The following is a 19,487-nucleotide window of genomic DNA, read 5'->3' on the forward strand; positions in this document are numbered from 1 at the left end:
TTAACTTCAAAATTCTTATCAGTCTGCATCATAGAGATGAGATTTTTCTCCCCCACTTTCTCACCGTCATAATAATTGTATAGGTGAAATCAATGCATTGTATCGTCATCAAGGGCACATGAAATGTGTGACAAAATTGGTGACGCTCTTCTAGTTACCTTGCATGCAGTGTAAAAGGTATTATGACGTTTTCGGATTTATATTTTCCCTACACAGAAGGTTGAACGCGTCTGTGAAGATCGGGAGCAAAGGAAATCTGTCTGTTACAAAATACCGTTCTGGTTATTCCTCTTAGTTCGTACTTTGATATAAATCACTGCTGTATTTCACGAATTGTTATTGTGATTATTAATGGGAGTTGATCACGAATTCAAATATTTCGTTTAAATTTTTATTTTGACATTTAAATGACGGCTATTATATTATATTTTTCCCTGTTACGAATTCAAATCTTCGCTAATATGCCGTTGTAAGTACAATGTTGGAATTATTTGTCAATTTGATATGTATTATGTGACTGTAATTTGAGCTACCCTTGTTTAATTGATCGCAAAAATAGCTTGTCCAGTGAACATGCATTTATTCGTCTAAAATATTATTCTTAGGGATAAAAATAGTTGTAATAAGTATGTGACTTTACTGAGCTTTCTTAGTAAAACATGTATCGTGCTGTTGGTAAACTAGTACTGTGCTCTTTTATCCCTATACAACATGTGTTGTTTTGTCCGTGAACTTTACTTAATCACTGTACTGAAATAAGTCTGTGACTTTACAGTGTTATCCAAGTAAACCATGAGTTGTGTCATCCAATTACTGTGCCTTTTCAGTGTAAAGTGCTACTTCAAGTTAGCTAGAAAATTGCTGTGTATTAATTCAGTACTTGTTTTTAATATTGGCATTTACAAAAAAACAAAACAAAAACAAAAAAAAATAGCTTGTCTTGTAAACCTTTCTATCTTTAAAACATAAAACATTTCCGAAACAAAATTAGAATTTTTAAACACTTTTTTACTTAAAAATTTAATATTTTGTTACCCATTTACTGCAACTAAATACTGATAACTTGTTGATTAACTTGTTATGGTTGATACAGCAGATGAATAAAAAAATTATTATATTCCTATACTGTAAAAAAATCTTAACTAAGACCAACGAACTCGTATTGAGGTTTTTTATTATGAAGAAACAAGAATATTTCTAAATGTATTTTCTTATAATTTTTATAAATAAAATAGCCCCCCAAAAATTAATGATGGAAAATGTCTGGTTTGAAACGTTTGCATATAGGAGAAGTATGTTAGTGTTCCGCCTTAAAGAAATACGATGACTCATCCCAATCGAAATAAAAATGAGGAAAGGTAAATCAACTTTGACACATTTTCAAACAAAGCACAACAAAGGTGTCACATGTGTACTTTTGGTGTCAGCTAATTGGATACATGGTGTGACACACGGTAGTGAAAGTCACGTGATGGCGGGAAACAGGTCTGTCAATTGTATCTAGACACGCGTCCGTCGTCTGGTTCAAGTTGATTTAAGTTTCACACGCTGTCTCCTAAACGGCAGGTTCTATTTCCGTGTGACACAGTGTGGCTACTGTACCCCGTCGTATCTCGTCTCATTCAAATTTGACTAGTCATAATGGACTATTACTGTCCAGTTTACCACTCGGATACTTTATATTTTGGCTTAATAACAGCTCACTATATTCTAATTTAGGAAAATATTAATAGGTTATTTCTAGAGAAAGGATGCAATATCTATTTTTTAACAATTTTTGCTAGCGAAAAAGAAAATTTACCCAGTGGTACTACGCATATACCTGAATATTATAAAGCTTTTCATGAGTTCGTCGATTAGTCTGGTTTAATGTGAAAATAACAAAAAAAAAGAGTCTTAATGGAGAACTTCATATTCACTGTAAAACCTTATACATTACTGGTAAAATGTAATGATTTTTGATTATGTGTTTCAAAGAAGCATGTTATAATGATACATGTAAGATATGATTGGACCGTTAATAGTGTTTTTGATTTTTTACATGGTATCCACGATATACCTGTATCAGGCTTTTGTAGATTAACGGGAGAAAGATTTAAAAAAATATATACGTTTTTTAAAATATTTTGTATCTTTTGTTTTCATTCAAATAATACAATCTTAATTTTGTCTAATATTATTTTTACTGAAGAATGAACGATTCCACCAGTAGTGTTTGTATCAATTCAACATATGTATGGTATTAATCATTTAATGCTCTAAACGTTCTTATCATATCGAACACAACATTTCCGCGCTATTGTTGATTTCGCGTCATTTAGCGCTCCAGTAATCTTCAGAAATACTATGCCATAGTACTATTATACTTACAGTCATCGTAATTAAGCACTTTTTACATAGTTCAGTAAGCGCCAACATATTATTACCGCTAAAATTGTTTGTTTTTTTAGTTATTCTGATACATTTTACCAACGACATGTAGTATCATATTACGTTATGGCTATTTTTACAAATTCATATCTTCGTAACTATGTTGATTAAAGTACGTAGAAACGCGAAAAAATAGTATTCGCTAAAACCCAGTGATTTCACAGAAGAGAGGATAGTATGTTCATTTTGTAATCCCCCTTACTTCACCAAGTCCGTGGTTTATACTCTATAGCACGCAGTCTTTGACAGTGTTACTGCCGCCAGAATGATTGGGTTAAAATGAATCCCTTGTTGCCCCTTAATTTGGTTGTCTTTGAGGTATTTTTGTTCAGACGGGTTTTACAGGCAGACACGTCAATATGTTAGTGTGGGTACCGAGGTATGTCGCCGTTATTTACACTGTAGTAATTGTAAGAAAGATTTACGAGCAAAATGACTTCCCAGTATCAACCTCTGTTAAATTGAGTAGATTCCATCTAGTAATAATTGAATAGGTTTAATCTATCATTAAACGAAATCTTGTATAGAAGTGTGTTTTGTGTAATGTAACACGAGTAATAGGTATTTTAGAGTTAATTGCTTCGCTAGCTCTGAAAAACACAAGACATTGTCAATCTATAATCTAACCAAAGAAGTAGGTGTAATTTCTTGCATCAGAGGTTTTGAACACCAGATACAGATGTAGACAATTAGCCGATACGTTAGGTGGCATCTGGATTTCTCCCCCATTTGGTCTGCCTCACGCGTTGTATAAGCGATACCACACGACGGAGAACGTTTCTACCTAAACGTGGTACTACATATTGTATGTACACACAAACCGACACACATATAATTAACACTATATAATGACGAGGTCAAAGTTCATATATATATATAGGTGACACGATGTCATATATTTACGTGTTTCTTTGCGACTTTATCTAAAATATCCCACAGAAATGAAATGGATAAGGTCACAATAATCTAAATATATCCAACGGTCGTAAATTATTATAGAAATTTGTGAATCCATTCGTAAAATTTTGAAATATATTTTGTATTTCTATACATAAACAGTTCTCCCTAAATTCAAGAAAATAGATCTAAGATGAACATTTAGATGTACTATTGTGTAGTTTCATTACATTATTTAACTACAATGTATGACAATTTTGAAGCTATAATGTAAACGTTGTAGATAACATATGCGATGGTTAGTGTATCATATCCAATATTTCTATATAGGGACATTTGTTTTATTATAGCACAGTTTTATCATGGATGGCAAAAATGAATATAATGATATATCTAAATAACCAATTGTGTAATATGGACATGTGACGTCATTAGTACACCAGTATACGCTGACATGAAAACATGAACCTATGATGTATTTTAATTTTTATGTAAAAAAATGGTGCATTATAGCCGTCTCTAGTAATTCTGTATGGAATGGTATGGTTCATACTTTACACATTTGCAGCTGTGATTTTAAGAACGGAAATTTAAGAATTGAGACGATAAATAAAAAGATATATGTCTGAGATATAATTTTACAAAACATCCAGACCACATGTGATATAAAATGATTAGGTATTTCCTTTTACTTCGGTGTCAATAAACGATTTCAGAAATTCGATTTTCTTTTTCAAATTAATAGGTAGTAAAATAAGCCCTAAAGACACCACAATATGAAAAACATGATGCATTTCCTTTTACTTCGCTGTCAGTACACGATTTCAGACATTTAAGTTTCTATCATCATAATGGCGTCATTTTATTTTACTACCATTGTGATGATGTATTTATCATTAGACTCCATGTTAGCTCATTTCATTATTAACATTATTTATGATCGCGAAACCGATGGGTTTTTTAATGTAGCATTGTAACAATGATATTTAATCCAAAAACCAAAATGGCGTCCATTCATTTTCATTTTGGATGATACTTTTCCATGATGTGAAGATTTTTGAATAGTTTAATACTGCCGTCATTAAGAGAGGAGATGAATACTGCTGGTCTTTCAATTTTCTGTCTCATTGATGCTATGTGTATGTCTCTCCAATTTTCTGTCTCATTGATACTATGTTTACGTCTCTCAAGTTTTCTGTCTCATTTATACTATGTTTATGTCTACAGTTTTCTGTCTCATTGATACTATGTTTATGATACTACGTTTATGTGTCTCCAGTTTTCTGTCTCATTGATGCTATGTGTATGTCTCTCCAGTTTTCTGTCTCATTGATACTATGTTGATGTCTCCAGTTTTCTGTTTCATTGATACTATGTTTACGTCTCCAGTTCTTTGTCTCATTGATACTATGTTTATGTCTCTCCAGTTTTCTGTCTCATTGATACTATGTTTATGATACTACGTTTATGTGTCTCCAGTTTTCTGTCTCATTGATGCTATGTGTATGTCTCTCCAGTTTTCTGTCTCATTGATACTATGTTGATGTCTCCAGTTTTCTGTTTCATTGATACTATGTTTACGTCTCCAGTTCTCTGTCTCATTGATACTATGTTTATGTCTCTCCAGTTTTCTGTCTCATTGATACTATGTTTATGTCCCTCCAGTTTTCTGTCTCATTGATACTATGTTTGTGTCTCTCCAGTTCTCTGTCTCATTGATACTATGTTTGTGTCTCCAGTTCTCTGTCTCATTGATACTATATTTATGTCTCTCCAGTTTTCTGTCTCATTGATACTAAGTTTATGTCCCTCCAGTTTTCTGTCTCATTGATACTAAGTTTGTGTCTCTCCAGTTCTCTGTCTCATTGATACTATGTTTGTGTCTCCAGTTCTCTGTCTCATTGATACTATGTTTATGTCTCTCCAGTTTTCTGGTTCATTGATACTTTATTTATGTCTCTCCAGTTCTCTGTCTTATTGATACTATGTTTATGTCTCTCCAGTTTTCTGTCTCATTGATACTATATTTATGTCTCCAGTTCTCTGTCTCATTGATACTATATGTGTGTCATAATGTTGTGACGTATTTCGAGGTCGGTGGTGTCGTGTCTGTCACTATATTTTGTCTTCTGTTTTCTGTGTCATGTGTTTCAGTAGCATGTTTGGTCGTTTATATAATAGTGCTGACCTCAGAGGAAACATTCCTATAGTCAGAATAAAATCTGTGTATCTGTGTATGAACCACACGACATAACATACTGAAGCTCACGACACAACATACTGAAGCTCACGACACAACATATTGAAGCTCACGACACAATTAACATACTGAAGCTCACGACACAACATACTGAAGTTCACGACACAACATATTGAAGCTCACGACACAACATACTGAAGCTCACGACACAACATACTGATGCTCACGACACAACATACTGAAGCACTCGACACAACATACTGAAGCTCACGACACAACATACTGAAGCTCACGAAACACTACACTGGCAAGCGTTGCAAAATCTGTGGAGAAACAACATACCGACATGCGATACAAAATACTGACAAACATGACACAACCTACTGAAAGACGCGATACAACATACCAACATACATGACAGGATCAGAGGGATGTGTATTGGCGATTAATGGATTAGTACACACTCCTACAGGTATCGTGTCAGTTTGAGATCTGGATTAATAAGTGGGCCAGCACTCTAGGTTAACGACTTAGTTTACATTGGCCTTAATGCGCAAGTAACTACGTGATCTGTCAGACAAAGTGGCACAGGGTTATTACAGGCTGCTCGTTAGCCGACAACAATTTTCTGCTGATTCGTGCTTCAGTTACCCTGCCTTTATGATTATTGAATAATTCACGTTCACGTGTTTGAATTTGCTTTGCAGAAGACCACTAGTTAAGCCTAACATTGCAAACACTTAACCGTATATAGAACTTTAGACTTCAATCTTGAATCGTTATGATGTACTCCTTGTCATATTTCCATACATAGTACGAAATGTCAATCACTGTTTTAGCAAAGCCACAACATCACTCCCTTTCCCACTTTTCTACTCTTTAAACTGTCCTGATAAACATCTAATTTAATCATAAAACAATCACGAAGTGATAACCAATATGTCTTTATAACTTTATTTCTAATTCATTCGAATGATATATTTGTTATATCAGTAAATAATGTTATCTCAGTAAATAACAACTACATACATGTAACGTGTTTTTCTAGAACTGTTAATACATATGTGTATATATTGAACGGCACTCGCAATAAAAGCGTTGAGGACGATGCATGAAGCATGAAATGATTATGTTCTCTAGACTGAAATCTTCAGTCCAAAGTCCAAAAGCGGATACTTTGATTTCTAAACCATCTTTCCAGCCTGATTGCAATATTAAAAGTGAACTTAATTTAGCCCCGAACTTATATATTTTTAGTTTAATTAAACTATCTTCAAAATAACCTAAAGATTAATACATTTCAAATCATGATTGTAGAAAAAAAAATATGCAACATACAAGTTAGATGCAGAACAAGAATTTGTTTTGTAATAGTGATATGTTTTCTGTAGATGTAAGCTAACAGTTCTTCATCGTCATCAGAGTCAAGCTGATCGCAATGGTTTCGCAATCCTAATTAACTGTCAAGCCAATGGCCATTCCAGGCTGAGAAAGAGTGCATGCCCGATTTCCTGCTCCAGTTCTCTCCACACACTGGGGTAATAGGGGCTAGACACGGATGTGGGGGCTACACGGCACAAGACGGTGTGAAACAAGTTATGCGTGCAAATTCCAAGAGACTAAGTGCAATTTTGCTGTAGTTATGACTGTCAAATAAACTGTTCTGGTCTTTCTAAGTGAACAAGTACCAATATGCTCTGGATATGAATGTCACATCAAATTTAGTGAACTTTCCAAACGGAGAAGTACCGTGTTATTGTTGTACGAGTGTCGAATCATTTTTTGTGATCTTTCTAAGTGAACATGTATTGCTTTCCAGTAGTTAATTAGGAAATCATTGTCACATCGTTAGGCCTGTCGGTTTGTATTTACACGCCTGCTTTATAAATCTGTCAGCACGTTTTATAGCTGTCAACAATTATATGAAAAGAATAGACATTTAAATATAATTGGGTTTTAGTGAATTTTATGTATCTTTGAAAGACACAAGACAGTGAGTAAATACTTTCGTTAAACTAACATATTCCTTACTGTCAACACTGATAATTTTTATTTTTAGCGAGGAGTGTAGACAAGTATTTAGAAATCTCTAAATCTCTAAAACCTTTTTGAAAAACAAAAGCAAATACTTTTTCATGAAGAAAGAGTTATGATATCCTTTCCTTTATAATATTTTAGTGAAATGATACTTACGTTGTGATCTATGCATCTTAAAAAAATAGAACATGAATGGACTTCCACAACGGAAGTAGCTTTCAATTGTTGAACACACGTGACAGACACGGAAATGGATATGCATTGTATTAAGGTGTAAACGGTGTTATGGGTAAATGGGTAAAGAGGTAGTGTCACAAGAGAGGTAGAGAAGTATAATATGTTAGGAAACAGGGAAATATTCCAAGTACTGCAACTGTTTCATCAAATCAGTTATTGGTGTCTTTAATTACTGATAAGAAGAAGATACAGAATAAACGTATATTATTACTTTACACTTGCATAAGGAGGATGATTAAAAACATACCATGCATAAATGTTCAAGTAATCCACGCGTTTCCGATTGATAGTTTTTTGGTCAATTCTTCAATGCTTCTGTAATTCACAAAATTAGACAAATTGTACAATGTCGTTGCACAGAACAATATTTTTATTTTGCAATCAAAACTCCTTTTTTGTGTGTAAATTATTATTTGCTTTATAACTGTTCATTCAAATACTGCAGGTTAAAAGGCTAAAATTTCAATCTGCGTAAATAATTGAGTTGAGTTTATTTTTATTCCATTCCGATGTGTGAAAGAAGGTCATCATATTATTTGGTAAAACATGTTAGTATGAGGGATGAATACATGTGTTACCGTCTTTATCGTTACTGCAATGTTGCTATTTAACTTCTTGAAAACAGGTGAGTAGAAGGGATGGATATGTACTGTATATGCATCATAGACTTTATATATTTATAGCGAAAAGATCACCATTTAAATTCGTAAAATTCAGTTACTTAAGGTATGAGTTTGTATGATGTATTATAGCATTTCATGCCGTTCTTCCTTGCTGAAATGCCACGATTACATTTTGTTGAAGTCTATTGTTCCTTTTGTACTACCGGGTAGGTCAATTTTAATCCCACGAAAACGAATGCTTTGACAGTATGGGAAGCCCACACACGGATGACACAGACAAGGTGACAGTCTGAACACGCTGTCGACATATTTATCAACATGTTGTGCGGCGAGTTATAGATATGGCACCCTTGACATCAGTACTTCTTCTGTGGCATTTTTAACATGTAACTCCAATAACACTTAAACACTGTTTGTTTTTGACACATAATGGCTGTTTATCCTTACTTGAACAGGTGCGTGGCCTGCGTTAACATAACAGGCTGACTCCCATGTCTAACCTCTTGTGTCAAGGTATACACAAACATGTCAACCCCTTCACCGTATTTTCCAGTCGGAATCAATACCGGCATAGACACGACGTTTATTATAGAAACAGTCTTTATTCAAATATGGATGAGTATAAGAAGCCAAGTCTAGGTTTGCTGCTCCTCTTCCACTTGTATACATTTCATTTAAAATGGCATGTTCAATGTTGTAAAAATGAAGGTAGTCAGGTCGATAGGAAGACGTGTCATGTAGTGTGGTTGTTTTTTGTTTATCTCATATCAGCCCAGTTTGAAGTGACATACCGCAATAGTAGTAATGTAGGAGGGCACTGCAAATAAACTTATCATAGAGAAATACGTTTTCGGGAACGACCTTCAATGAATGAAAATATACGTCTCATCGAAACTGCATACAAACTTGATTTCGCGCTATGCAATCATAGCGGTTTGTATAAATATGCCCTTCCGAAGACGTGCTAGATTCGCTGATTTACTCATCCCGTAAAAGTCAGGAAAATTAAACTTTCGTGAAATATAAAATGATTACAGAAGGAGACAAACATAAGCCATTACACAACCCGTTTTTAGAGTTGTATTTGTACGACGACGTGAGCGATGCATACCACCCTGTACTAATTATAGTATTTTCATTATCCAGCCAGTATTTGAGAGAGCATGTATTTGTTCCTGTTTTATGTTCACAACTTTCCGAGAAATCCATTTGTCATACATTTTATTTTATCAAAACTTCTATTACTATCAACACAGTGGAATTTCCATTTAGGAACTGACGTACCACCCCATGCTATCACGTGATCTATAAATGCTACGACGTCAATATATCAAGTATAAAACATTCAATTTATCAAATGGTGAATCATTCTTGAACCAGACGCATCAGCAGTTCTACGCCATACTGTAAAAACAGCACAGTCTGCCTTATATGACCTCACATATGTCTCAACCTGTACATTTTATATATGATTTTACTTGTGTTATCAGAAAGGTTTGGCATTATAACGATTACTTTGGCCTATCCTATGTTTGCTTTGTATTTGACATATTCATTTTTTAACATATTTTGGATTCCTCTTGACTTTTAAGTACAACAGATTGTAGGGTTGACGCACCAAATGCAGGTTAAAAATAATGTACCTGCTATGTCTATGTTCTATTGCATTATCATAAGAAACTGCTGTAGGTCTCCTGAACAAGCGAGTTTGTCCTCACTGCCATCTGAAAGGGCACACCTTAAAGTTCATCTGAGGTAATAAGTTATAATAATTGGTATCCCATTTTTTGTTTTAAGTTTCAACCCTTTTTGCAAAGGTTTGGTACTTCAAGTTTCCTTGATAGTACCTGTAGTTATCATTATCTAAATGAGACCTGTAAACCATTTTTTTTTGACCGTGGTTAATTCGACTTATGACAGTAAAAGGTATGTAAATATGCTAAATTGTAATTAACCACATCATTAAAGTTATTGTTTAAAGGGAAGTTTGATTTTTATAACAGTCTTCTTCTAGCATTTTCTACAGATTTATTTATTCAAAAAAATCATTTAAATATTAAGAAAAATGCATTTAAAAATATATTGTTAATTCATAAAAGTTTTCCTTTTAATGACTGGTTCAAACGTCTATGTGCCTTAAACACAACATGCTTTTGCATCCTTAAGGATCGTCAACTTACCGATGCGTTAAATTAAAAGAAACGTTATGTTTGATATGTTGGTATTTCTAACAAAAGAAATCAAGCGTTTATATTTATAATTACAAATGACACAGGACGTAGGATTATATCCATACAGCTTTATTCAGAGAGGGGTCTTTTTAATGTAAATACTTCGTCAAGTTTTCGATGCGTAATACGGTAATTGGGCTCTTGAATTATAAAATACACACACACACACACACACATATATATATATATATATATATATATATATAACATTTTCTGTATACACTCTAGAGCTCAGTTACCGTATTAAATATATATACATAGACACCTTATCTATATCAACTACATGTTAATCCTCCTTTGACAACCGAGCGCAATTTAATCAACCCAGATCAATGATCTATTATGTATCAGCGTTGAGCTCAATAAATACACGCGGAATAATACAAGCATCTCTAGAGATATACTGGCCGTGATTCAATACTTCTCATTTTCATGAAAGAAACGACCGCAGTGAATGTAGGTTTACTAAGGGCTTGGGTATGAATCAAACGCGTAGGGGAAACATGATTAGGAGTCACTCATGGTTCAAACTACAGTACACGAGATTAGATCGGATGAATTTTTTTATTTAAAGATGTTCATAAAGATCAACCCAAAGCTTTTAAAAGCGAAACAAAAAGGATAGATATCCTTACTATTAAAACTGCACGTTTAAGATAGATGTTGGGATGAGAAAAATCTCAGGAATGGTATATAAAAGCACGGTTAGCCTTTGAAGACAATGCGGAGGGGAAATGTTAACGTTAGATTATCTGATATACTTTCTGCATTGTGAACAATTACAAAAGGAATATTAGAAAACTAAAATAAAACCATTCGTTTCATGAATGATGTGTCGATTATGAAAAGTGTGCTGCGTCGTTATCAGGCAATAGATCAGCCATCTTCCCGGAGGGATGTACGACGATTTATGACGTTTGATACAGGTTTAGTTTCTTCACACATTTACGTTATCATTTTCACTCCTTCACGATGATTAAAACGCATTTACCTATCGCACATAGAGTTATATTACATACTGCAGTGACAGCTCTTTGAAGTTGATCTTCATACGCAGTTACCGGGCCCACCCCCTCTCCTCCTCCTCCTACCAGACGCACTGAGTAGCATATAGACTCCAGTCTTCAGCAGGTTATGCTCACTCCATATTTCACTCCCGATTGTCCAATGTGAATACGAGCCGTCGCGGGAGTGTGTGTCTGGGTACCTGGTCTGCCAAAAGCTGCCACACCGCTGTCTGTAAGAAAGCGTTCGATCTCGCGTGAGAGGTGGGTGTGAGAGAGGATATAAAGTCTACTTATCCACAGGAAGTATTTTGTTAAAGTAGCTAAAAGCTTGTAGAAAAGAAAAAGAAAAAAAACCACGCTCTTTCTTTTCATTTACCTGCGAGTGATAATATGACCGGTGAGGTATATTTAAGCAGAGGGTATTACGAGTTGTGAGTCACTCTCTCTTGGTTGCCCTTACAGGTGAGGACAGACCAGCATCGCTCAATGGGACGACGGGGCCCTGACGAACTGACGGTCACAGAACAGCAGCTGTTACCAAGCACCATCATACCGTCGTTACACTCTTCATCCCTCTCATTCTACTGTAGGAGCTGACACGTGTGTTAAAGGACTGTATCTGAATCTTTATAACAAATACGCGTCATTTTAACTGGAAACCTGGATTTATATCTACATATGTATTTCAGCGACAAGGTACGGTAGTCTTTCTTCTTCAACAAATGAGTAACAGTATTTATTATACGTTATTCGTGTTGTCTAGAATGTGTCTCACTATTTCTATTCGTTGATGTTATGATATAAAACAGACTTCCATAAGGATATTGTACGGTCGGTGTTATCTAATACAGACACTGTGCTATGCGAAAAGCTTAAAAAAAGTGAAAACATCAAATTATGTAATACAGTGCAGGAGAGGCCGTTAGGAGAGCGTTACACAACACAGAGATATTTCAGGTCCATCGTCATGGAAAAAGACTGAAGTCTTGTCATATTTTATAGACGTATAGGCGGTGAGCCTTGTACTGTGCTATTTATTGTTTTATTTTTTGTCTTCCTTGAACAACTACAAAATTTCACGTCCTCAGGACAAAGTTTTACTTTGAAAAGAAATATCAAGAATGCAGTAAAGCCTACAATTTTTTTTCTCTTCTGCCCACGCTTGGTTAAGAAGACTGTAAATGAAAAAGTGTCGGACGTTATCTGAATTCCTAGGTCACTACGTAGGCCAATCCGTTAAGGGGAAGAACGTGCATATTCATAGAACGTTGTGAAAGGCCTGCAGTAGATAGATTGAAGTTAGTTAAATGTACATGTTGGATCGATAGGTGATTTGTGAAAAGGGATTTACTAGCGTTTGATCACCAGTGTGAACACCCTCCAATGAACATCATGAGGTGGCTATTTCTTTTGACTGTTCTGGTGTCAGTGTTGTACCTCGGACAACCAGCTAGCTTTATGTACGATGGAATTGGATATCTGAGTGATGGTGAATCTGTTGAATGGATTGGAATCAGGCCTCATAAGCCGAAATGTATTGATATACCAAGCAATCTGACTCTGTGTCGGGGGATAGGGTATACGGAAATGAGACTGCCGAATCTCCTGGACCACGATACCCTTAACGAGGTGATTCAGCAGTCCAAATCCTGGGTATCCCTCCCTCGGATACATTGTCACCCAGATACCCAGCTCTTCCTCTGCTCTCTCTTTTCACCTGTCTGCCTAGAGCGAACCATCAAGCCATGTAGGTCACTATGTGAAAGTGTCAAGTCTGGCTGTGAATCTAAGATGCTCTATTATGGATATTTGTGGCCGGAGATGGTCAGATGTGACAAGTTTCCGGACGATTCTGACCTTTGCATACAACCCCAGCATAATGTCACCTGTAAGTATATTTTCCGTCGCAATTTTTTTGAATGCATTTAATGTTTTCATTCATGTTTTATTGTTATGCGTTTTGCTTTTGTGTGTTGCTATTGTCTTCGTTTAAATGAAACTGTTTGCATTTTAATTCTGCTATAACTTGATTAAATTGATAAGTTGTGCCCTTTCCCATTCGTTAAAGTGCTTGTACGTAATTTTCACAGGTCTATTTCAACTTGATTTATTATTTCAAGTCCTGTCTGTGATAGTATATATTCTATGTTTCAGTTACCGTTTTTTTATATTTTGCTCAGATTTGAATGGATTATTCTATCGAGTGTTACTAATTTCTTGTTTGCAAGTATTGAGAAGCAACAGTAAGTTTTGTATTGGATAAATGTGGTGCTATATTGTTAGCTTAATTTTGGTACCTACTACAGGTTCTGCAACAATATATATACAGGTTTTACTGCAAAACAAGACATTTTCGTTGTATATGTATATTTGTGGTTTTTAGGAATAAAGTGAAACCCTGAATAATGGTACAGTGAATAATTGTAAAGCTAAAATTTACACAGAGCTGGTGACCGCGAAAATTAACTGTTTTAAGCGTACAATCCCCAAAGATATTACTCGTTAATGTTCACGTTATGAAATTTACATATAGTGGTTGTGAAGAGATCAACATTGATGGTATACGTGTCTGGTATTTACCATAAAGTTTACTACACATTTTCTTTCTAAAGCTCTATTTAAACGTTGTTCATTACCAGCACCAGTATGATTCAGGTGGAGTATGGATTATGTCAGCAGGTGTTAAGATATAGCCTATTATAAGTGGTTCCATATGGTCAATTAGCGATTAGTGTCTGGTTGTAATCCTAAGATCATTTACAAGTGGTTTTAGGGGCCACCGAAAGTGCAAATGCTCTTGTAGGAAATATGTTACGTTAGTATTGTTTCAGGAAGCCGGACATTTGTCTCTTTGTTGAAAAAAGGGATTGCTTTGTATTATGCACGTTCATGATACACATGGCACACATACAATATATATGATATATTCTGTAAAAGCCCGTACTGTTATAAATATCTAAATTTTGAGAAATTAAATTTTGCGATTTCATTCGCTAGAAGAGTCAATAGTAAATTAAGGTACTTGCGAACACCCTTTCAGAAAATTGATATAAGCCAGGTTGACATACCTGTGTTAATTTCATTTAGTTTATGCAAAGTCATGCGTGAATGGATCGATCAATCATGAAAATAACTGTTAAAATAAAAAGAGTAAGAATAATTGAACGTATGTTTCAATAACAAACACAACAAGAATATATAAAATTTGTTCAAATGTATTTTATCAATATATCTTATTAAATACGTGTTTGTAAGAACTTTATACTATAAGTTGATATTGATGTTCTTGCCTACCTGAAAACAAACACCGGTGTCATTGTGTGATGTGTACATGAGAACAGACACCGGTGTCTGAGTGTGTTAAATGACTGACCAGGCGCGACATGTCAGGTGTCTCGTTGTTCACAAATGTCGCTCCCCTGTGTCGCCTGGTTACCCTTCCAGGTACACATTCCATAATTCAGTAGTTGTGACCTGCTCATAGTAAATACATTTAACGTCATTGCGGCTTTTCTCTTATTGAGGTGTATTTAAGGACATATCCTACATAAAATTCCTATTATTTGTGAGTTGGCTTCCTTGAAACAGATTAGTTAATATCATTTATCCATTTTGTATAATTACTGTATGTTAATAATGTACCTTCAACTATGTCAGCAAGATTGAGTGACCATTTATAAAACATATCAGAACAGATTCGTATCGTGGAACTCTTGTAAATAGGAGACGGAAGTAACAGTACAATAAAATTCATTCTTAACTTCGTAACTTCTATTGAGACAATCAGCCTCCACTTGTTCCTGTCCAATGCAGCATGCTGCTAATGTCAGCGTTGACTCATTCTAACCCTCGTGAAGTGTAATCAAATAATCACTTTTGGATGTTACTCAATGAGTACGAAACACAATTACTCAGGTCATACCTGATATTGCTACTGTCTTCAAGTCGATAAGTAATAGGATTAATAAATATGTATTTGAAAATACAAAACTGTCTCTCAAACAAATAAGAATGTGGAAGAAATGTCTACAAAAATGAGGTATATAGTTAAATAGAATAATCGATCAAATGCTATTTAAATTATAAGTTTTCTTGCAACAACTAGGCGAAAAAGGTTGAAGTTGGTGTATGAAGTTCTGGTGAATAATTGCCGTGTAATCGCCGAGTGCAAGACAACCTATGTTCTGTAATTGGAGGTATGTCTAACTTAAGCTGTCTAGTGTTCCTCGCCAGGTGATGTCCCTCTTTATACCTCTTTTTATTGGATGACCCATGCAGAGTATCTAAAATCGGTTGAAAATGAGCAGGTTATCCAATAGTGTCTGTTTTGAATATTTCATAAAGACATTTCATTTTCCAAATATCAATCGATAAAATATATCATATGGTACTAGTTTAAACGTATGAACCCTATCCACGTATATATTACTTCTCTCGATGGCGTAGTTGGCAGTTTACGATTTTTTTTCTGTTGAGACAGGCTACTAGTCTAAGGTTACACTGTTAAACTCTCCTTATGTTGTTTTAAGTGGTTTCCTAATTCAGTGTTTATGTTATGTAACTGTGGTTTGCCAAATGTGTGTTATCTAATTATGGAATGGCGTTGTGTTCTTGTGCTGTGTGTTGTTCGCTTTTCTAGTGCATTATTTGCGTGTTTCTTTCTGTTACTTTTACACGTATTTCACATGTATTAAGATTACTGCACTGTCAAAAATCTGATTCGACAATTTGTAGGAACCAACCAGTTGTGGTTGCTTTCAGTAGATATATACTTTTCGAATAATTTGGCTGCTCTTTCATCAGAAATGTAAAACCTTTTTTCCACCATAGGTTTTCTCGCTCACACCTCACTGAATTAACCAACTAGAAGTTTGTTAACATTTTATTTCGTTGGGTAATCTTCTAATTATGACTTAAAGTATCACTGCCTTGCGACGTCATCTTCCATTGTGACGTCAAAACTCAGGGCAATGTTTTTCCCGATTGAAAAGGGAAATATTTTTTTCACAAAAAACACATATAATTTTCTTGATGTAATTTCTGAACGTTAAGAATGAACGTCCCCAAACTCGTGATGGTGAATCATTATGTTAATTTAACTCTCGTAACTTATCTTTTAAATTGTAAATGTCACTCGGTAAACCTCGTATCTTCATACAATTTGAAAATCAATTAGCTCAAGTTAGATAAACATAATAACCAACCATCACTCGTGCGGGATCCTTAATTTATATCTTCAATTATCTCAACTACTTATTATGCAAGTAATTAGACGTTGATAACTTGATTTACGTACCTTGGTTTTAAGTGGATGATCATGTTCTCGTTATGTTGTCTTTCTTGACAGCAAGATTGCATGATAATCTTGTCAGATGTTTCAGAGTGTTGGAAAGTTGCAGTAAAGACGAAAGCTCTGACATTTCAGGGATCGGTTTAAGAAGATATACAACATAATACCTTGTTGTGTGGTGCTAAAATCGTACTAATGAATCCCGTTATTTGTGTATGTTTAAACCACACATACATCGTCCTGATGCCTTTTTTCTATTTTGGTGTCAACTGAGTTCCTGTTTTTCTTTTTATCGATATCAAGTTTCCTTTTTTGTTCTTGTGCGTTGACGCCGAGAAATAAACATAGTTACGCTAGTAAATCTGTTATAATTTCAGCCTTTGCCAATTAGACCTTTTGTCAATATTAGAATAAACCAGAACTCTGGCAAAAGAATAAAACTTCCTGAAATCATTTATCTGATTGCTCTCCATTTTGTTTTGGTGTTTCTCTGTACCGTGTCCTTTACGACAGCCACCACAACTGTTACAAGACTGAGCTTATGTACGTACATTCTGTCTAGTACACACACCATTACGCAGTTAGTGATCTAGTTTCCTCCCAGCTGGATATTTCTTGGTGCTTGGGTAAAACGATCTACCATAATTAACATAATGGGTGCTCCTGAATATGCGAATGGTTCCCAATGATATCAACATCTGAGATGAAAGCAAACCATTGTTTGTACCTTGTAACATTACGTATACTGTATATATATTTGATTTTTCGCTTTGCTTTATTCGCGTTTACGTGCAAAAATAAAAGTTCAATCAGTGTTAAAACTGCGGGTTTGAGATTGTTTTGTGTGCTGTACATACATACATTTTTAGGTTGTTTTGTATGTTTTAACATTTTCGGAGATTGTTTGATTCGTTGTAAAATTCAACTAATTTGTTTTTTGTCACACTGAATTTAATTAGATTTTATAAAACAAATAACGAAAATAAGACCGAGCCGAAAAAAATTGCTGTATAATGTACAGAAGGCATTGATGACAGTGACATCAGCACGCATTCACAGATATCTCGATACGTTTTTACTCTGTTACAGCGATCAAGTAACTGATTGAATTTGGCTAAGATAGACTTAATGTTTTCTCTAAACAGGAACTCAAAAAATCCTACTTGAGTTTATGATAATTTCATTTCAATTAGCTAATAATGAGTTTTTTTCCCTATCAATTTTGATATTATTGATGTTAAACATTTTTGTAAGTAAGTTTGATTAAGCACTATGATGATGTTGTCTATCGCGGAAGGTTTAAATTAGCGGTATTGCCCATTTCACCATTTATTCAGTCCATAGGCATTGATTGAGGCATGATTTACGAAACCTCCTGTCTGTCTAGACCCTTGTGAAACTTATGCGAACCAGACTATACCTGAATGCTATATGAAGTGTATTATAAACAGGATTTTACAATTAAGTGATGTGAAATGCGTCTTAATAACACAAAGAAATCGTAATTAAATACGTTATGTATTTGAGAGCAAATTAAGTAAGCATGATATTTATGTTGCTGAAGATTAAAGATACAAATGGATATATGATTTAATAATGGCTGCATATTTTATTTTGATACAACATTATCGCATCAGTGTGTATTTTATGTCATTAAGCTACTGAACTTAAATGAAACATTTGTCAGTGTTAGAAAATATTTTATTCAGATGTTCTTACGAACATTCTTCAGAGGAAAATAGGTTATATATTACAATAATTCTACATGTAGAAAATAAGTCATATCTTACAATTATTTCTACATGGGTAAATAGGTCATATCTTACGATCATTCTACACGGGGAAATAAGTCGTATCTTACAATTATTCTACATGGGGAAATTCAGTCATATCTTATAATCATTCTTTTGGGGTAAATTTCTACATAGGGTAAATAAGTCATATCTTACGATAATTCTACACGGGAAAATAAGTTATATCTTACTATCATTCTACAGGGGGAAATAAGTCATATCTTACGATCATTCTACATGGGGAAATAAGTCATATCTTACAATGATTCTACATGGTGAAAATATGTCATATCTTACAATGATCCTACATGGGGAAAATAAGTCATATCTTACAATGATTCTACATGGTGAAAATAAGTCATATCTTACGATCATTCTACATGGGGAAATAAGTCATATCTTACAATGATTCTACATGGTGAAAATACGTCATATCTTACAATGATCCTACATGGGGAAAATAAGTCATATCTTACGATCATTCTACATGGGGGAAAATAAGTCATATCTGACAATGATTCTACATGGGGAAAATAAGTCATATCTTAAGATCATTATACATGGGGAAGGGTTGCATCCTACAATTACTCAAAAAGGAAATAAGTCACATTTTACGAACATTTACTTGGCTACCTCCACCCCCTCCACCACCCACACGTCATCCTGTTAGGGGGAGTTGAACACAATATATGTGAGCTCTTGAACAAATGCATTGTGGAGAATAAACAGTTAAGCAAGCATT

At 34.6% G+C, this 19,487-nt stretch overlaps 1 protein-coding gene across 5 annotated transcripts in view; it reads left to right on the top strand.

Moving 5' to 3' along the window:
* LOC110452325 (secreted frizzled-related protein 1-like) overlaps nucleotides 1–19,487 on the top strand; it is a 46,117-nt gene that overhangs the window by 7,868 nt on the left and 18,762 nt on the right. The window contains exons 1-2 of one of the 5 annotated variants that reach the window (XM_021500770.1): nucleotides 11,762–11,923; nucleotides 12,125–13,550. In XM_021500770.1, the coding sequence (XP_021356445.1) occupies nucleotides 13,046–13,550 (505 nt within the window). In that variant the 5' untranslated portion in view covers nucleotides 11,762–11,923; nucleotides 12,125–13,045. Of the gene's footprint in view, nucleotides 1–11,757; nucleotides 13,551–19,487 lie in introns of those variants that run through there. The other 4 variants (XM_021500771.1, XM_021500772.1, XM_021500773.1 and 1 more) reach the window with 4 other exon arrangements.

Source organism: Mizuhopecten yessoensis, unplaced genomic scaffold, assembly GCF_002113885.1.
Source record: "Mizuhopecten yessoensis strain PY_sf001 unplaced genomic scaffold, ASM211388v2 scaffold6595, whole genome shotgun sequence".
Taxonomy (NCBI): domain Eukaryota; kingdom Metazoa; phylum Mollusca; class Bivalvia; order Pectinida; family Pectinidae; genus Mizuhopecten; species Mizuhopecten yessoensis.